Raw genomic sequence first — 20,295 nt, 5'->3', positions numbered from 1 at the left:
ACTGCATTGTAACAAAATGTGCATTTGGATGTGCAACAGTTTAACATGCTCAATGGTGCAGGTGCCATGTAGGTCTACTGAGACTTTTATACAACAGACTAGGCCCTATTTTTAGAAAGGGTTTGGGAATGTGCCAAAGAGGACATTTATATAAATATAATTCCTTATCCCTAATTTATCTGTAACAGCCTTGAGGAACAGTAACACACAGGCCGATGGTCAGAATTAAACTTAAATAAGACTGAATAATAAAGACCCCGTGTAACAGTTGGTTTCCTTGCCACACAGACTTGCAAAAAATTTTTTTTTTAAATCTGCAGTTTACAAACGTAATGTATCTTTGGTCATTGCTTGCTTCCACCAGCACGCTCCTCCCAAACCATACCCTACCTCCCGCGCTCTCTCGCGATATTAGGCGACGAGCCACGGATCCAACATGGCAGAAGGTATGAGGATGGTTTCTTTCTTATTTTTCACGCCCTTTCTGTTTAACACCTACAGCTGTTATTTCTTTACTCGATGGATAGGCCTAATACTGCATTTAAGTGTTATCACCACAGCCATTTGGTGATAAATATTGCATAACGCTGAAATGAACCACTTTATTGCATAGATTTTTGTCCAGCCTAGCTGGTTGCAAGTCAGGTGGTGGGCTGGGCGGTGGTAGTAATAATTCGCCGGGTGATTTGAGCTCTCATGTAAAGAGATATCCAATGAATCCTTTTTCACATGATATATTCAGCTGCATTTAGCGCAGATCATACAACGTTATGCTTTTGAAAGGTAAATGGGTGATTTTAGAGACATTGTCGTCCTGTATTCTCATTTTGCGCTGGTTTCCCAAGTCATTTCTAATCAGAATTTTCCCTTTTTAGTCTTTTGTCGCAGTCTTCATCACCCTGAATGAGTAGCCTAATTCATCTGGCTGTGCAAATTGATGATTAAATCTGTCAATACATTGCTCTGTTTAATGTAGCATGTGTGATACAATTGAATATAACTCGACATTTATATATAATAACAGTAGAACATAATTTTATAGCTCTGCCTTGTTGATTTTTATAAATAACTTTCATATCATGATTGCATTTAGTGACGTTGCAGCAGGCGTTTGTAACCGTTACTTTTATCAGCTGATGTGTGACATCTCCCTTCTTTATCTTCCCTCAACATGTTGTAAAATCATAATAAATTTAAGTGGAATTGCCTTCAAACAGCGTAAGAACACTTTAGCTGTCTTTCTGTCATTTTGGTTTACTTCGAATTTAAAGACGGGGTGGCTAATAACAGGCTAGAGAAGTTGTATTGTAGTATCAGCACAACCAGTTAGCCTAACAGTGACAAACATTGGTTAAAGCCATGGTTGATTATCTTGGTAATATTTTGTACCTTACCTTTTGTACCTAATTTTCTGTACCCATTTCCTGATTAGTAAACTGCTAGAACAATTTATTGTATATTAATTGCACAATTTCTTTAGAATGATTTATTCTTAATCTGAGTTCATTGAGTAATTCATGAGTTGTTAAAATTCGTGTTAATGCTTGTTGGTGATGCAAGTAGATTATTGCTTCACAAGGTTTCCTGTCATCTGATTGGCTGATGAGCTTTTTAAATACTTTATGGGACCTATTTGAACATCTCTGAGTTGTTGATTGCTCAGCATACTGGATTCTTGAATCTAGGCTGAAGACAAATGGCTCACATATTAAACTGAAAACATTCTAATCCTTTGCACACACACACACACACACACACACACAGGTTTAATGGTGTGAAATGACAGGGTAGACTTTTCTTTTCACAAAATGTACAGCTTTGTCATGTTATACTTGTACAAGGCGCTGGCTAGCTTGCTGGGGTTTTCATTTATTTATTTATTTTTACACAGAATTCAAATATTTTCCTAGATGTCAAATGGTAAGACATTACTAGACCAGCTCTCTCAGCACCTGAGCTTATGTGGAGCAAAGGAAAAGTGTAGCCTCAGCATTCTGGAGAGATGAACAGAAATAAATTCAAGGAAAGAGGAAGGAAGCGGCTGTGTTGGAATGTAGGTTAAGCTGTGAAATCCTCTAGTCACAGATCCAAGGCAATTACCACATTAAAGATTGCGAGTTTAAAGTTGTTATTTTGAGGTTTGAGTGGAATGAGACTGATCAAGGTTGTATATTAACTTTTGCGTTTGTGGTTATCATGAATCGGACCATGTTAAAAGTTTTAACTTCTTTGTAACATGTAAAGGCAGTTTTGCTCACATATCGTAGGTCCCCTTCTCCTCCCGTGAGCGTGCTCAGGAAGTCTGTCTGTGTCAGCAGTTTTCATGTGAAATCTGTATTTTGTCCCTCTTTCTCTCGTCTACATGGCATTTCCACTTCCCTTTTGCTTTACCCATCACATTTGACGGTTTATTCTTATTTGTTTACCCTTATTTTCTCCTTGTTCTCCATGTGCTCATTCCTTTTGTTCCACTACTCATCTCTCTTCATCGTTTCCATCATGCCTGCAGAGGAGGTGCAGAAATTGCAGAAGCACCTTGCTCTGCTGAGGCAGGAGTATGTGAAGATGCAACAGAAGCTGGTGGAGACGGACAGGCGGTGCTCTGTGTTGGCTGCCCAGGCCTCTCTCCCCGGCTCTGTGTCCCAGGCCAGTGACTCCTTCATCAGCCGCCTGCTGGCCATCGTGGCTGACCTCTTTCAGCAAGAGCAGTACAGGTGAGAGCTGGACATGAATGCTCACATACTATTAGATGAATGTTAACCAAGAAATGTTCAGGTCATATTTAACCCCAGAAGCAAAAGAAATAAGAAAAAGAAAGATGTTTTGCAAAAAAAAAAAAAAAAATATATATATATATATATATATATATATATATATATATATATATATATATATATATAATTTGTTTGTGAAAAGAAAATTGCATTTACTGTTTCAATTGCATTTAAATTCCAAATGATTTTTTTTAACCATCAAGGCTCAAGCTATGTATACACACATATAATTAAAAATATTAATATTATATATCAGTCATTTTTTGCATATTTAAATAAAATATTTCTTGTATTTTTGATTTGTTGCTGTATTGAGAATGAACCCGGCATTTAAATGTACTTAAAGGAGAAGTTCACTTTCAAAAAAACTTTTGCTGATAATTTACTCACCCCCATGTCATCCAAGATGTCCATGTCTTTCTTTCTTCAGTCGCAAAGAAATTAAGGTTTTTGATGAAAACATTCCAGGATTTCCCCCCATGTAATGGATTCTATTGGGACCCAAACGGTAGAAGGTCCAAATGACAGTTTAAGTGCAGCTTCAAAGGGCTTTAAACGATACCAGATGATGAATAAGGGTCTTATCTAGCGAAACGATCGGTCATTTCCAAAATAAATAAAAAAGTTTAAGTTTTATAAGCACAAATGTTCGCCTTGCTCTGTTCTGTGATGCGCGTTCGTGACGTCACGTAATACGCAATTACGTTGAAACGGTCACGCTTGAAAAATTTCTGTCCTGAAGAAAATGTTCTTTTTGGCTTTTTAATATTAAAACACCCAGGATACGCACACGAAATGGGCATTTTAAACGATAAACTGACACAAATACATTTGAAAATGTGTATATGGTCCTCCTCCTGCACATTTGTAAACACGTCAAGCGTGACCTTTTCAACGTAATTGCGTATTACGTGACGTCACGAACGCGCATCACAGAACAGAGCAAGGCGAGCGTTTGTGCTTATAAAACTTAAACTTTTTTATTTATTTTGGAAATGACCGATCGTTTCGCTAGATAAGACCCTTATTCATCGTCTGGTATCGTTTAAAGCCCTTTGAAGCTGCACTTAAACTGTCATTTGGACCTTCTACCGTTTGGGTCCCAATAGAATCCATTACATGGGGGGAAATCCTGGAATGTTTTCATCAAAAACCTTAATTTCTTTGCGACTGAAGAAAGAAAGACATGGACATCTTGGATGACATGGGGGTGAGTAAATTATCAGCAAAAGTTTTTTTGAAAGTGAACTTCTCCTTTAATTGTCATGAAAATAGTCAAAATTCAATTGACAGTTTTATAAGATGCACATTGTAATTGAAATACAGTACGTAAGCTTGTTTGTGGCTTCGTCCTGATTTCAATTTCTGCTTCCACCAAATTATACAAGTTATGATTTACAGTTTCATTTTGCTTCTCAGTGTATAAAAGCTGGCTGAAAGGTTTTTAATATGTCTGCTGGGTCTGTAAAGTTAAGAAGTTATATTACAGTTGTATTTCTTTTTATTGCACCACTTATGAGGTTACAGAATGACCTGTCTGAGATTTGAGCCTGGACTGTTGTCTCAGATCTGACCTCCCTGAGACCAATGCATAATACATTAGTCTAATGCGTCAAATGATATGGAAGCTGATTACTGCATATTTCACAGAGATGCTGTGTAAAATCAGTATGACCACATACGTCTTTTTTTCTCCTAGTGATCTGAAGGTGAAGATTGGAGATCAGAGGCTCAGTGCTCATAAATTCGTGCTGGCTGCTCGGAGTGAAATCTGGAGTTCAGCCAACATGGCCTCCACTACAGAACTGGACCTCTCAGGTAACAATGGCTTCTCTGTTTCCTACAACCTGCACTAGAAACTTAGGATTTCTAGATGATGTTTGGCTGTTTTTTCTCCTTATTGTTCTAATGCAGTATGCAGCAGTAATCCCTCAAAACTGAACTTGTTGGATTCTTTCCTGTACATCCCCATGTGACTTTCTAGATGCCAAACCAGAGGTTGCCATGGCAATGCTGCGCTGGGCGTACACAGATGATCTGGAGTTGAGTGGGGACGACGGCTTCCTCATCGACCTGATGAAGTTAGCCAACCGCTTCCAGCTCAATCTTCTGCGTGAAAGGTGGGAACTGCTCCCTTAGAATAATCATTTATGACTCATGTTGCAGCTTTACATCTCATAGTGTTTCACCAAAAAAAACACCATGTAACTGCTCTTATCGGTCACTCAATATGTAAGAATATCAACTACAAGTAAAAAAATAAAATAAAAAGCACCCATCAGCATGGATTGATGTGGAACATGAATGATTTTGGTGATGAATGCTACACCTGATGATTAATACTGCATATGCATCACGCCATCATTTTTGTCACTCTGGTCATGTTCATCAAATTAAATAGATATTTCCCTGAAAGCATATGCTCTTTTACCTGGCATTTGCTTGAAAGAGGCTTCTAGTTAAACTGGAGAGTTGCAGTGATGCCCCATCACCACTCTGCCCTTGAGTCCTCTCCTGTCAATAGGTATTCTTTGGATAAAAGCAGCTGCTTAATGGCAAGCAAACAGCCTATATGTGTGGTGCTTTTATGCTAATGACCAGCTTTTATTCTTGAGCACTGGGACTGCAGAACAGAAAAATATGTCTGACATTTATGTGTCACATATTATTTTGGATAACAGGGCTTGCATAACATAAATAATATTGCAATTAAAATCAGTTTGTGAGTTGTCATAGCATGGTTGTGACAGGAAATATATACACTACCGTCTAAATGTTTGTGGTCGGTAAATCTTTTGTGCTCACCAAGGCTGCATTTATTTAGTCAAAAATATAGTAAAAACAGTTATATTGTGAAATATTACAATTTAAAACAATTGTTTTCTATTGCAATATATTGTAAAATGTTATATATTCCTGTGACAACAAAGCTGAATTTTCAGCATCATAAGTGTCACATGATCCTTCAGAAATCGTTTTAATATGGTGATTTGGTGCTAAATAAACATTTCTTATTATTATCAGTTGAAAACAGCTGTGCTGCTTAATGTTGTAAAAACCGTTGTGCATTATAAATGTTTTACTGTAACTTTTAATCAATTTAATGCATACCTGCTGAATATTAAAGTATTAATTTCTAAAAAAACAAAAAAAATCTTACTGACCCTAAACGTTTGAATGCAAGCATGCTGTATATAAAAAAATGTGATGCTGAACTCATAGCAGGTGAAATATAGAAAATGGACCTAATTTATATAAAGTATCAAGTATATTGTCTGAAGTCAGGTGGTAATATTTTTTTGTCATCATTTTAATAAAATAAAGAGAAAAGAATTAGAAATTATGCATTTAATGATACCTCTACTTATGAATATCTAGTTAATTTAAAAACTGAAATTATGTAAAAGAATACAAAGTGAGCTCTAAACGTAGATATTGTTTTTCAAATGCAGATGTGAGAAAGGAGTGATGTCATCAGTGAACGTAAGGAACTGTATCAGGTTCTACCAGACAGCCGAAGAGCTGGACGCCACAACATTGATGAACTATTGTGGAGAGATCATTGCCAGTCACTGGGTGAGTCAGAAGAACAGAGCCATCGTCCTCATCTTTGAAAGATGGGGAATTTGTTCTATAGATGCACATAGCCTGCTGGACCTTTATTTTGTTTGCCAGAAATATATCAGTAATAATTAATAAATGGACAATTTCACTGTGAAAGATAGCCTTCCTCCTTTGAATGCATTTACATTTAGTCATTTAGCAGACGCTTTTGTCCAAAGCGACTTACAAATTAGGACTAAATTAAGCGAGTCATCGTGAAGAGGCAAAAAAACAACGCAAGAAGTGCTCAAAATACGAAGTTCAGTCATTGTTCAGAGTAGCATAAGCGAGGACATAAAGGGAAATGAAAGGTAGGATATAAAGGAAAAGGAAAGTGTTTTTTTAATTTTTTTTTTATGAGGATAAGTGCTCACGGAAGAGAAGGGTTTTCAGTTGTCTTTTGAATGTTGCCAGGGATTCTGCATTCCGGATGACGGTGGGGAGATCATTCCACCAGCATGGAACTGTGAATGAGAATGTTCTGGAAAGTGATTTTGTGGCTCTCTGTGATGGAACCACGAGACGTCGCTCGTTGACCGATCGTAGGTTTCTGGTAGGGATGTAGACTCGTAGGAGTGAGTGAAAGTAGGAGGGAGCTGAGCCTGTGATAGATCTGTAAGCAAGCGTCAAAGCCTTGAACTTGATGCGAGCAGCGCGAGGTAGCCAGTGCAGAGAGATGAAGAGAGGAGTGACGTGGGCCCTTTTGGGCTCGTTGAAGACAAGACGAGCTGCAACGTTCTGAGTCATTTGTAGAGGTTTAGTTGCACAAACAGAATGCTCTGTTTAAAAGCAGCAGGATCTTGTCCTCATCGATGTTTGGGGTCTTCTTTATGGCTCCTAGTAGTGATGATTCTCAAGGCTATTTCTAAGATCGGAATGGTAAAGGAAACATTGTGGTGAGTTTACAGGCCCGCTCTCTGCTGAGTGAACTAAACACATCAATATCAGCTCAGCAGACCTTGAGCAAGACCTTGAAAAAGACCAGAGGGAGATTTGCATAATTTCTTTTCTTTTTTTTTGAGTGTCATGCAGAGGGTAGGATTAATATTTACTTCCTCTACCCTCTCAAACAGGATGATCTACGGAAAGATGATTTCAGTACCATGGATGCTCAGCTGCTCTATAAAATGATCAAATCCAAGACCGAATACCCCCTTCACAAAGCAATTAAAGTAGAACGAGAAGATGTTGTCTTCCTTTATCTAATAGAGATGGACGCCCAGGTAAAGAGCCTGCACTGAATCAAAGAAGTGTTCTTGCTTTATATACCGTGAAATAAAAAGTGCAAGGTCCTATATGTAGTGAAATCAATATCAAGTGATGTTTTTCTATGGTTAATGTTTTGCTTTTGGTTTTACATTGGACAACTAGTAGTAGTGACCAATCATACTAAAATATTTCTAGTATAAAAATAAACAAAAATGCCATTGAAAAATATGAATATTACTGATTATATTTTGAATGACTCGCATGCAAAATGTATCTATTTATTGTTTAAATTGTTACAACATAATTATTGTGTTGCCACTGCTAAATGTTTTATCCTCTATTTATAAGCTTGTTTATTGCATGGTAAACTCATTAGGATAAATGTTTCTTTCATTTCATTCCCAAGTTACCAGGAAAGCTGAATGAGCTGGACAATAATGGAGATTTGGCGCTGGATCTGGCTTTGTCCAAGAAGCTGGAGAGCATCGCCACCACACTGGTCAACAACAAAGCAGATGTTGACATGGTGGACCAGAGCGGCTGGAGTCTTCTACACAAGGCCATCCAGAGAGGTGAGGAGCGCTTGTATTTGGGCAGAGGGAATATTATTTTATGATGAATTTGAAGTTGGCATAAATAGTCGTTTAGCTCACAAAAGGCTGAAATTTGAGATCTGTCGCAAATCGTTTGAGAAGTTTTTTTTGTGTGTGTGGTCTAAATACTGTCCCCATCCTGGATCTTTCTCTCTCTCTCTCTCTCTCTCTTCAGGAGATGAATTTGCTTCCACTTTTTTGATCCGTCACTCTGCGCAGGTGAATGCTGCCACAGTGGGTGCAGTTGAGACGCCTCTGCACCTTGTCTGCTCTTTCAGCCCTAAGAAACACAGTGGTGAAGTTATGGCTGGCATGGCCCACATTGCTGAGGCTCTGCTCAAAGCTGGTGCCAACCCAAACATGCAAAACAGCAAAGGACGGTGGGTAACAAAAGTCAAGGGTTTCTTCTGCAATAAGAGTTTCGGGATTATATCTGCAATAATGTTTTTTGGGGGTAAAGCTTATTCGTTGTATTCATGACCTGGTTTTATTTTTCTAATTCTTAGGACGCCATTACATGAGGCTGTGGTGTCGGGAAATGAAGCAGTCTTTAACCAGCTGTTACAATGCAAACAGTAAGCTTAAACAGGCTTTATCTGGGCGAATTCGAAAAACTGCGTTTTTGTGCCCTTGAAGGGATAGTTTATTTTTATTTTCATGCCTTAAAGATTGAATGTAACTTCACACCCTTGCTTCAGTAAGTCAAGTATACATATACGCCGCATAAATAAGCAATTTAGACCCGCCTCCACTCACTCGTATGTGCTTAGAATAGCTGATCTACTCTGTCAACTTTAATGTAGTAAATGCTACAAAATGGCAAGAGGAAATACTGGTTTAATTCAGACATGTATGTTTAAACCAGAAACTGATTCCAAAGAAGTGGAAGAGTGAAATATACAGGCTTGTATAAGTAGATGTATCAGAATGGTAATGCATTTTATGTATCGCTATTTACAGCGTCAGACACATAACAGTAATTAATATGATTAGCCTTTTGCTTAAGTATGTTGTCAAAGAGCTAATAATGTGTTATGTTACACAAACCATGTTCCCATTCGCCACCTCAGTCAGACAGCTGCCTTATAACAGTCAGCATCCTTAGAAACACTTTGAACAACTCAGAACGTCAGCAGAGAAAGGCATATAATTCATCATAATATCATCATATACATAATTAATCCGCTATATTGATAATAAATATACCTGATTTTTCATATCAACAGAAAAGTATACCGGGATAACCTGGCTTCTCTTGAGACTCTAATGATATGCTAAAGCCCATCGGCACATTGACGTGATTGGTTACAAGTTAGTTTGTGATGTAAGAAACACCAGCGATTTCAAACTGTGGTTTTTTTTTTTAGACTGTCTTTAGATCACTGCAGTTTTAAAGAGAAAATACTCCACAATGGTGTTGACTTATGAATGGTTTGTCTTAAAGTATATTAAAAACACCACATAGACATATAAACAACATTTAAAAACTTGATTTTCACTACAGGGGTCTTTAATTGTAGATAAATATGAATATAGAGTCCAAAGAAGAGACGCCAAGTTTTAAAGTTGAGCAAATAGGGAACACACACACGTATTTTTTATTTATTAGTAACAATAATATTAACAGCAATAATACGAAATTCCTGTTGTAAGATCAGCTAATGGGCTGATGGATGCTGTTTTGTCATGGTACCATTACAGGTGACGATAATGAGGAAATTACATTATTTTTCATTGCTCCCTTCGCCACGTGTGTTCCAAACGACTACATTATTTATGAAACGCAAGTGCCCTGCTCCCTTCAAAGTTCCCACTTCAAGAGATCTGGCCTTCAGAGTTAGTAGGGCACAGGGATGCTCACTTCCGATTGGAATTCGCCCTCTTTTTCAGAACAAATGATCTTAAATTATTTATGAAGGTAATGAAAAAGCATAATACCAAACTACTTTCTGTTTGTATGGAATACACAGAATGATCTAAAACTTGTATTCAAAAATGTACAAATGCAAGAGTCTAATGTGGGATAGTGTATCCCATGATGCATTACCTCACCTCCCATTGTTATAAAGGAACTTGATGTAATATCAAAATGTGATTTGTAATCTTGACTTGGACTGCCTTAACCACTGTTTCTTCATGTGTTCTGATAAAATAAAATAAAAGTATACATTGTATACTGTTCAGTAAGCTAGTGTTCTGAACATGGAGATATTTACCTCTGCCTTCTTGGTGTAATATTGTCCTTTTCTTGTTTCCTTTTTGTAACACTGTAATCCCTCCCCTTCCTGCTTAGATTGGACCTGGAGTTGAAAGATCACGAAGGCAGCACTGCACTGTGGCTGGCCCTGCAGTACATCACTGTGTCCTCTGACCCCTCCGTGAACCCTTTTGAGGACGAAGCTCCTGTTGTGAATGGAACCTCATTTGACGAGAACAGCTTTGCAGCAAGGCTTATACAAAGAGGGAGCAATCCTGATGCACCAGACTCCAATGGTATCAAACATCTTGCACTTTATAAAATGTTTATGTGTCCCTTTAGTCATTACCCATTTTATACCTGCTAATCACGACATCTCCTCCTCAGGTAACTGCCTCATGCAGAGAGCAGCCATCACAGGAAGTGAAGCAGCCGCTATCTTCCTGGCCACACATGGAGCTAAAGTCAATCACACCAACAAATGGGTGTGTGTGTGTGTGTGTGTGTGTCAGCTTTTATTAGACACTGCCAGTCAAATGTTTCAACATGCATATTCCTTTTACACAATTTAGAATAATAGTGTAGTCATCAAAACTACTAAATAGAACAAATTTAAAGGATGGAAATTCTGCTATGATCCTGAAAAAAATATGCATCATTGTTCCACAAAGATATTAAGCAGCTCAACTCTTCTCAATGTTGATAATATTAAGATGTTTTTTGAGTACTAAAACAGCATGTTAGAATGATTTCTGAAGGGTTGTGTGACACTGAAGACTGGCGTACTGAAAATTCATCTTTGCCATTAGAGAATAAATTATATTTAAAGTTTTCTATTTCTTACTGTTTTTACTGCATTTTTGATCAAATAAATGCAGCCTTGCTGAGCTTAAGACTTAAAAATGTGTAAACTTGTAGACTTAATTTCTTAACTAGCAATTATTATAATACAGGAGTAGTAGTAAAGGGGTGGATTGTCATAAATTAAATATTTATTATTTAAAATTTTTTATATATTTCTTTTTCCCCTTGTGATTTCTTATGATCACATTTTCGTTTGTAGGCTGAGACCCCCCTCCATACGGCGTGCCGTTGTGGCCTGGCAGGGCTGACAGTGGAGTTGCTCCAGCAGGGGGCGAATCCTAACCTGCAGACCGACAGCGCCCTGCCCGACGGAGTTGAGAAGAGCCAAGGAGTCTTCCTCCAGAGCCCGCTCCACCTGGCCATCGTTCACAACCACCCAGATGTGGTGTCTGTCATACTAGAGCAGAAAGGTGAGGGATTAGGGAGGATGTTTGATTTGAATACTGATCTGTGCAGCTGTGCCATCTCTTGTCATTCATAACTTTATTCTTGATCCATAGCCAATGCACTACATGCCACCAACAACCTGCAGATCATCCCTGACTTCAGTTTGAAAGACTCCATGGATCAGACCGTTCTGGGTCTTGCACTCTGGACCGGTGGGTTCTGCTAAAATCTCCTTCAGTGAGTTCACTGCTCATGCAGATAATTTAATGTTTCTTATTTACATTGCTAGGTATGCACACTATTGCCGCACAGCTGCTGGGTTCAGGAGCAGCCATTAATGACACCATGTCTGATGGACAGACACTACTGCACATGGCTATAAAGAGACAGGACAGCAAGAGCGCCCTCTTCCTGCTAGAGCACCAGGCCGACATCAACGTCAGGTACTAGAACTGCTATAAAAAACATCGGTTAGCAGTAGCAGACATCCCTTTAGACATGTTTAGCTGTGAAGTGAAGGTTTGAGTCCTGCCTGCGGTGTGTATCAATCCCATTCCCTCTCTGTCTCCCCAAATAGTTATTGCTGAATGAGTTGATTCATATAATAGATGATAATTCGATCATGAAAACAAATCCTAATACTACAAATCATACTTTATATTATATACTAATATTCAACAATATTATTGATTTGACTGCACTGACACTATTGGACACTGTTTTTCTGCAGAAATGCTTAGAGTAAATTAAATAATCTTTACAAAGAAATTGAATCAACACTGAACTAACTTCAGCTGAACAATGACACCATTTTCTTTTAGAGCTGCAGTACAGCCGAAATGAACTGTTTGCATCATTGAATCATTTTCCTGTCATCGCTGTAAAACTGCTTTGAAACAATCAGTAATGTATAATAAAGGTGACTTGACTTTGTTTTAGGACCCAGGAGGGGCAAACGGCTTTGCAGTTGGCTATCAGTAACCAGCTCCCTTTAGTAGTGGACGCCATCTGCACAAGAGGAGCTGACATGTCAGTGGTGAATGAGAAGGGTGATCCTCCACTCTGGCTGGCTTTGGAAAATGGTTTGGAGGACATCGCGTCCACATTGGTGAGAACTGCATTTAAAAAAAAAAAAATTAAGCATTAGTTTTCTTAACTACCTTAACGCTTGTTTTTCCATATTTTTAAATACTTGTTTATGATGAGTTTATTTGATTTGTCAGTTATGTATTTTTTGGATTAGGTCAGGCACGGGTGTGATGCAACTTGTTGGAGTTCAGGGCCTGGAGGCTGTCAGCAAAATCTTCTCCACAGAGCCATCGATGAGAACAACGAGGTCACTGCTTGCTTCCTTGTACGCAGGTTTGTACACCTCTCCTTGTTTTCTCTTGCTTCAGGATTTGTGTTTTAAAAAATTTGTATGACAATTCATCAAATTTATATTTTCAATAAAAACCACCAACTAAGAAGGTGATTGATTCCTATAGAGTGCTGCAGGGATGACATTTTTGCAGGCTAAAACCCAGAAACTAGTTAGCATTTTGGCACCCCTGGTTCCATTGTCTTTTTTTTCTTCTTCTTTTTTTTTTTTTTAAATGCTTGAAATAAGGTCTGTGGTTAACATAAGCTCAAGATATATTCACACAAGTTGTTCATTTGCGAAGATTATCCTAATGAACAAAACATGTAATAATCATAAACTTTTGTTGGTCACAAGCTCACTTTTCACAATGATCCAAAAGCCAATGGAAAAATCTCATTGCATTTTTGTCAAAGGAACCAGGGTGATGCTAACTTTCAGGTTGTCCTACAAACATACGTCATCACCACAGCACTTTATTCAGGCTATAATTAAGAGTGGGGCTTTTACACAAGGTTTTAAAAGCTTATATAAAACAATTGTCAATGGTTTAAAAAATCGAATCAAATTATTGCCGTGTTATGCAAAAAGTGGCTGTAGAAGTTTTATTTCCCTATCATAAATGATCTCAACATTTGTTTTCAGTGGCTGTGATGTGAACAGCCCGAGGAGGCCTGGTCCTAACGGTGAGGGAGATGAGGAGGCGAGGGATGGACAGTGCCCACTGCATTTGGCTTCGTCCTGGGGGCTGGAGGAGGTGGCGCAGTGCCTTTTGGAGTTTGGAGCCAATGTGAATGCACAGGTTAATACAGATATACAGCAGATGCATACATTCACCCTAGTTCTTCTCTTTTCTTTAGATGACAAGGCTTTATGCAGATATGTTCCATATACTCACTGTTTTCAAATGCCCTGAGAACTGCAATGCCCATTTCTCTGCATGCAGGATTCAGAAGGCCGTGCTCCGATCCACGTCGCCATCAGCAACCAGCAAAGCATCATCATCCAGCTGCTCATCTCCCACCCTGAAATCCGATTGAATATTCGAGACAGACAAGGCATGACGCCATTTGCCTGTGCCATGACCCACAAGAACAACAAGGCTGCCGAAGCCATCCTCAAGAGAGAGCCTGGCGCTGCCGAACAGGTGTGTGGGCATGATTATATCCACATATATATATGAAAATGTAGATGGGGGAGTGAATGAACATCACTCTCTTCCACCCTCAATAACCCACAACTGAAGTGCCCTTGAGCAAGGCACCTAACCCCCAATCGCTCCCCGGGCGCCGCAGTGAATGGCTGCCCACTGCTCTGGCTGTATGTTTCCACTGCTTGCAGTGTGTTTGTGTTCATTACTCACTGCTCATAATGGATGTGCACTAACTTGAATGGGTTAAATGCAGAGGACAAATTCCGACTTGTCCAAGAAATGACTCCACATTGTTTTGATATGTGACGTCACAAGCCACTGAATATTATAAATGTTCTCTCTCTGTCTAGGTGGACAACAAAGGTCGCAACTTCCTGCATGTTGCTGTGCAGAACTCAGACATAGAGAGTGTGCTCTTTCTCATTAGCGTACAGGCCAATGTCAACTCCAGAGTGCAGGACAGTGCCAAACTCTCTCCAATACACCTGGCCGTGCAGGCAGGATCCGAGATCATTGTCAGGAATCTGGTAAAGCAAAGAGAATAAAAGTGATGGAGGAATTTTTATTTTATTTTATTTTTTCAATTCAAACACTGAAACATATATGTTTGTTTTCTCTGATGTACTGTAGCTGCTGGCTGGTGCAAAAGTAAACGAGCTGACCAAGCATCGTCAGACAGCTCTGCATCTTGCTGCACAACAGGACCTTTCCACAATCTGCTCTGTTTTGATCGAGAATGGCGTTGACTTTGCTGCCGTTGATGAGAATGGAAACAATGGTAGACTTTTGTGCTGAACTTATTTAATTTAATATTCTTGAATGACTAAATTACATTTCACTCATTTCTTTATATCTCCTTCTACTAGCACTTCATCTGGCTGTGATGCAGGGGCGTCTGAATAATGTGCGTGCGCTACTCACTGAGTCCAACATAGATGCTGAGGCCTATAATCTCAGGTTTGACTCAAAATATATTACTCCACACTTAAAGGTGAAGTATCTACGATTTTTTTGTTAAAATACATTTTTAACCCCGTTTATTGTTCATTGAATACTATTAGAATGCCATTCATGGGTTGATCTCCCCCAAAAGTGTAAACATTGAGCCTCCCAGCCAGGCACCATCTAAACATTGAGAGCGGTCCGCTCAGATCTGTCAATTACTTTTCAGCTCATCCAATAGTGTGAGTTTAGGGCATGGCTACTGTAGCAGGCTGAGCCAGAGGGTGTTTAGCCAATGTGGGACCCTGGCTGACACTTGGGAAAAGACATTCAGCTTCGGTTACAGAAGCCAAATTGCATTTAGACCTTCAAAGATAAAACAGGTCATGAACACGTCAAAGCAAACGGGGCATTGTGCTAAAATCGATGCTTCAATACAATATGTCAAAAATGAGATGATAATATTGAGTGAATGCTCTCCGCACATAGTATACGTTCATCAAAATACTTTCGCTTCAAACTCACTAAATGCCAGCCTCAGCCCATTCAGAAATGTCGGTACTTGGGTAGAAACCTATCATAGGAGCCTGATAAAAATGTTAATATTAAAGAAAAACATTAGAAGGCTTTTGCATCTGAAGTCTTCAAATGTTCCAGTTTAAATTGTTTACTTTGTCTCCCAATTAGACAGCCTCAAACAGCTGTGGAGCGTCATATCAATAAAATGCGCACGGTTCAGATATGTTGGATGGGTTTATTATAAGCGAGACGATTCAATTGCTTAGTCATGACACATAGCGATAGCTACACATCTAAAAAATGATTCCTAATATGTTGGAGCTTTTATTGAAAGTAGCTTACTTATACCTGTTGAGACATGTCTTCACAAGCACCCGTAAGAGCTGTGATTGTGATGTTTGAGTTGGGGGAGGTGTGATGCACGAAAGAGGTGTTTGCAAAATATGCTGAATTGTTGTAATTTCACTAGTGCCACTAGTGTAGCAGAAACTATGTACTTCACCTTTAAACTCTATATGTAATATATAAGTAGTTATTATTTACCACTTTTTACCACTAATATATACTGTGTGTATATAGCTGAACTATGAATTATTTGCACTATTTAATTCACAAAAGAATTCAAATAAATTGTGCATTATTCATGGACATTCACACATTTTTTTTGCCTTACTTTAATTTGTCTAGAGGTCAATCTCCCATGCATGTCCTCGGCCAGTATGGGAAGGAGAACGCGGCAGCCATCTTTGAGCTGTTTTTAGAATGCATGCCTGAGTATCCCCTGGATAAACCTGACAATGAGGGGAACACAGGTTGGTGAAGCACAACCGATTTGATTATACTGAATGTGCATTTTTAAATGGATAATTTTCCATATTAATAACAATAATGCCATTTTGCTTGTCAGAAACAAACACTGGATCAATAATAGTTGATGTTTTTCTCCTTTCAGTGCTTCTTTTGGCCTATATGAAAGGAAACGCTAACCTGTGTCGTGCCATCGTGAGGGCTGGAGCTCGACTCGGCGTCACTAACAACCAGGGCATCAACATCTTCAACTATCAAGTTGCCACTAAGCAGCTTCTGTTCCGTCTGCTAGGTAAAAGATACAGGTTTAGTGTTTCTACAACATTTACAGTGCTTGTAGTAGTTATACCTAACTAGTCTTTTGTATCGTGTTTTGAAAGACATGCTTTCCAAAGAGCCCCCGTGGTGTGATGGATCAAACTGCTATGAATGTATAACCAAATTTGGAGTCACCACCAGGAAACATCACTGGTATGTATGAGTTTAATCTGTCTGCCTTTATAAAGAATGAAGATCTTGTTTCTTCCTTTCATTGTTTCTTTTCAAACCATAACTTCCCTTGTCCCAACAACCCATTCTTTATTGTCTTTTCTTTCTCTCATAGCCGCCATTGTGGGCGTCTGCTCTGCCATAAGTGCTCTATAAAAGAGATCCCCATCATCAAATTTGACCTGAACAAACCTGTGCGTGTGTGCGACATCTGCTTTGATGTGCTGACATTGGGCGGCGTGTCCTAACACACTAGAGGAACTTGAAGGACGGGCACCAGCCAAGCTGAGTATGAACTCACAGGCTGGGCCTAGCACTAAAAGAATGGAGAAATGGAGTAAGACACATTGAGAGAAAGAGCCCTTGAACAAAACCATTCCATTCTTGTCAAAGGAAAAAATACAACCATAACAATGTGTTTGTTCTAGCAGTTCTTTTTAGAACCAAAATATTATGTGTCGAGGATCCAGATTAAAACAAGTGGAATGCAGATGCAAATGTAAATGTAGTTCCGAGTTCAGCTTTCGACAAAAAACAAGTGTGATTGAGAAGGGCAAGTATCATTTACTACAAAAAAGAAAAGGAAAAAAAGAACCATAGGGGTTTTATACAGGGCTAATGTGCTATATGGACAATTATGATTTAAATATTACTTCATTTCCCATTAGAATGACAAGACTAGTATTCCCACATGCAATCATGCTGTCAGCAGTCGAATTGACTTTCTACAGATTGGTCGATCAATATTTCAAGGAAGTTTGTTTGGTATTGAATGTTGCTTGATATGAAAGGATCTATAAAAGGTAAGTAGTGTGAAGCCTTAATCATACTGTGCAGGGTCTTTGAGGTGTAGGTTTTGAACACATTTTAACCTCTGGAGAGATCCAGGCAAGGACATTTCTCTGGAGTTCAAATCAAAACACTAAGAGAGAGAGGGAGAAATATACCTTGCTGGGTTTGTTATTAGTAAAATGATCACTCAATCATGTATTAATCTGCATAATACTTTTTTAACTGATCCATTAGAGTTAACGTCATACTAAAATTTGAGAAAATCGTTACTTGTGATTCTATTAAGTCAGACAGGTGCAGAAATACAAGCGCAGAATTATGATATGCTTACTATGCATATGCATGACATTTGTAACCTGTTATTATTGTCATCATTACATCATAAATTACACTTTATTAATTTCTGATCACCAAATTATACATTCCAGTAAACGTTTTCAAAAGTCTTCTTGGTGGCGTAATGCGTCACATTATGTTTCCTATCATATTTTAAATGCTTTTTCATGTCCATGCTTAACAGGTGCACTTTATCAAAGTTTTTTTGTTTTTTTTACATTTCTGATCACATTTCAAAGGAGATTGGTTTGTTTGTGGGGGGGGGGGAGGGCAGGGAAAGGGCCAAGTCCACAGTCTGTTATTGGTATTGTTAAACTGTACAGATAAATGTATAATATTTTTGACCACTACAACTGTTTTGTACTTAATGCAGGTTGTGCTTTTTTTGTCTATGTGACAAACCTACAATTGGCCTCTGTTTAATCTTTTCTGCATATTGTATGGTATCTGTATGCTCAGATATTTAGCCTGTCGCCGCCTCTAGTATCCTTTTCAAGAAAGGGAGGACAACTTTACATAAAGGACAATTGAAAAAACAAATCTATAAAATTGTCTTTTATTTAACAGTCTTGATTCTATGGCATAAATAATATACTCTGTCACAAATTGCAAAGGAATTTGAAGTAAAGAGAACTAAATCAGAGAAACGATATAATTGGAAACAGAACTAGCAGCATTGGTCTCTTGGCATGTGCCTGCTATAATAAACCAATCATAAAAACAAAGAAAACTACATGAAAATATTGAGTCCTTGAAATCCAAACCAAATGTACTGACACTTGTAGTGTGGTGAGGACTTGTAGCTCAGTCTTTAGTGATTCGGCAGGAATCTGCTTGAGGAGGACAGTCCTTGTACTCTCTGAGGTTTCGGTTCTCTGAGTGAACAGGATCGGACGGTTGGATGCACACACATCGGGAATGACCAGACCCAGGGGAGTAAAGCATTCTTGGTACTCCAACCCAGTCTCTGTGAATGCCACCGCTACAGAGTAAAAACTTGTGTTATATTTTTCTCATAAATGTATCGAATGTTGTCCGAGTAAAAAAAATAAAAATAAAAGTACCTCATTGTGGAGCACCATACCCGTCCCCCGCTGGCTTCGCTCCACTCCGAGTTACAGGCTGGGTACAGCTGCATCTCACTCTGAGCCTGGGCCTTTTTCTTCAACCCCTCTGACAAGAAAGCCTCAACACGTAGCAAAGCGTCAGTGGGCTGCCCGGTTTCTGTGTAGAATCGGCCTATCAGTTTACCTGCAGCACAGGGGTCATTCAGACAGAGACCTTAAAGGGACTGTTCACCCTAAAATCTGTCAAAAAATTGGTTTACATTTTTGTCAAAGTCAGATTTTTTTTTTTAATGGTAGCATTGAATTAATTATTCCAAAAACGTATACAAGCAAGTAAAGAGATATGAGTTCTTTATTTGTGGTTGAATTACAGCAAATGATTGACATCATCGTGTGGTACCAACCTACTGGAGTGTAGTCCCTCTGATAAAATGACAGCCAGTCATAAAGAGCCACAATCTGGGAGTCCGAGAAATCCGAGACATCGCTAGACAAGCCAGACTCTGTGAAATCACCTGTAATAAACGCCCTTGACGCGTCTTTTCCTGCACAAACACATTTTTAAAGAATCTCTATGCGTTAGCATCACTCAAACATCTGTCTTGTAAAATGCATAGTGGACTAACCCGTAAAAAAATGGTAACCGCCACCAGGGCCGTAATGTTTCCTCCCCTTTTTAACGTCAAACACCTGTCCTAAGATCGCCAGGTACAATCCTTTACTGTTGTCTCCTCCGTTGTATAAAGACAGCTCATCTTCTGTCAGCATGCGTCCAGGTGGAGATGCTGACACATCACTGACCTGCTGCCGCAGCCACGACTCTAGTACATTCACAACATTTCCATAGATCGGGAATGTGAGCCACTCGGGCACCGTCCACACGGCCAGGACCATTGAAATAAGAGCTACTAAATACTTCAGCATTGTACAGACAAACTGTCAGGCAGTCAGTATTTAAAATAAGAAGCAACTGCATTCCGTACCGACTACCGAGTATCGCATCGGATTCAACAATATCACACCTGTCACCATGTTTCCGGGTGTGGTAATGCGCATGCGCAAATCTATATATTTTTATTTTTATTTTTTAACTATAGAGCTTAAATATGTTTTTATTCAGTGAACAACAACATTATACAATATACATCGACACTATAGACAGCAATTCAAATAAATATGAATTTTGGCTCTTGTTGGCTTTTT

General features: G+C 38.8%; 2 protein-coding genes across 3 annotated transcripts; one reads left to right on the top strand and one right to left on the bottom strand.

The window, feature by feature from the left end:
• Positions 1–221: 221 nt before the first annotated feature.
• ankfy1 (ankyrin repeat and FYVE domain containing 1) lies at positions 222–18,555 on the top strand. Of its 2 annotated transcripts, XM_084414736.1 has the most exons (25): positions 222–446; positions 2,510–2,714; positions 4,474–4,592; positions 4,759–4,894; positions 6,227–6,350; positions 7,451–7,600; positions 7,993–8,158; positions 8,355–8,559; positions 8,686–8,754; positions 10,473–10,672; positions 10,764–10,861; positions 11,440–11,650; positions 11,741–11,839; positions 11,917–12,070; positions 12,567–12,735; positions 12,871–12,989; positions 13,633–13,789; positions 13,934–14,134; positions 14,491–14,667; positions 14,771–14,918; positions 15,007–15,097; positions 16,289–16,413; positions 16,554–16,700; positions 16,789–16,879; positions 17,013–18,555. In XM_084414736.1, the coding sequence occupies exons 1-25, from the start codon at positions 437–439 to the stop codon at positions 17,143–17,145; spliced, it is 3,504 nt and encodes a 1,167-aa protein (XP_084270862.1). In that variant the 5' UTR covers positions 222–436; the 3' UTR covers positions 17,146–18,555. The 2 variants fall into 2 exon arrangements, with proteins under 2 accessions (XP_084270862.1, XP_084270861.1); XM_084414735.1 differs by lacking the exon at positions 222–446 and having other exon boundaries at positions 2,375–2,714.
• A 12-nt stretch (positions 18,556–18,567) lies between these two features.
• cyb5d2 (cytochrome b5 domain containing 2) lies at positions 18,568–20,152 on the bottom strand. The gene is made up of 4 exons (XM_084414743.1): positions 19,719–20,152; positions 19,497–19,637; positions 19,090–19,276; positions 18,568–19,007 (listed from the first exon to the last, which is right to left on the bottom strand). The coding sequence occupies exons 1-4, from the start codon at positions 20,014–20,016 to the stop codon at positions 18,830–18,832; spliced, it is 804 nt and encodes a 267-aa protein (XP_084270869.1). The 5' UTR covers positions 20,017–20,152; the 3' UTR covers positions 18,568–18,829.
• Positions 20,153–20,295: the final 143 nt, after the last annotated feature.

Source organism: Rutilus rutilus (genome assembly GCF_951802725.1).
Source record: "Rutilus rutilus genome assembly, chromosome: 7".
In the NCBI taxonomy this organism is placed as follows: Eukaryota; Metazoa; Chordata; class Actinopteri; order Cypriniformes; family Leuciscidae; genus Rutilus; species Rutilus rutilus.
Note: the sequence above shows the minus strand (reverse complement) of the source record. Positions and strands in the feature narration are given on the sequence as shown.

Excerpts from the sequence above, each read along its gene's own strand:
- cyb5d2 (XM_084414743.1), bottom strand. The coding sequence starts at position 20,016 with ATGCTGAAGTATTTAGTAGCTCTTATTTCAATGGTCCTGGCCGTGTGG. Across the intron at positions 19,638-19,718 it reads CGGTTACCATTTTTTTACGG|GAAAAGACGCGTCAAGGGCG; the intron begins GTTAGTCCACTA and ends GTGTTTGTGCAG. Across the intron at positions 19,277-19,496 it reads GAGGGACTACACTCCAGTAG|GTAAACTGATAGGCCGATTC; the intron begins GTTGGTACCACA and ends CCTGTGCTGCAG.
- ankfy1 (XM_084414735.1), top strand. The coding sequence starts at position 2,449 with ATGTGCTCATTCCTTTTGTTCCACTACTCATCTCTCTTCATCGTTTCC. Across the intron at positions 4,593-4,758 it reads TACAGAACTGGACCTCTCAG|ATGCCAAACCAGAGGTTGCC; the intron begins GTAACAATGGCT and ends GTGACTTTCTAG. Across the intron at positions 16,414-16,553 it reads TGACAATGAGGGGAACACAG|TGCTTCTTTTGGCCTATATG; the intron begins GTTGGTGAAGCA and ends TTCTCCTTTCAG.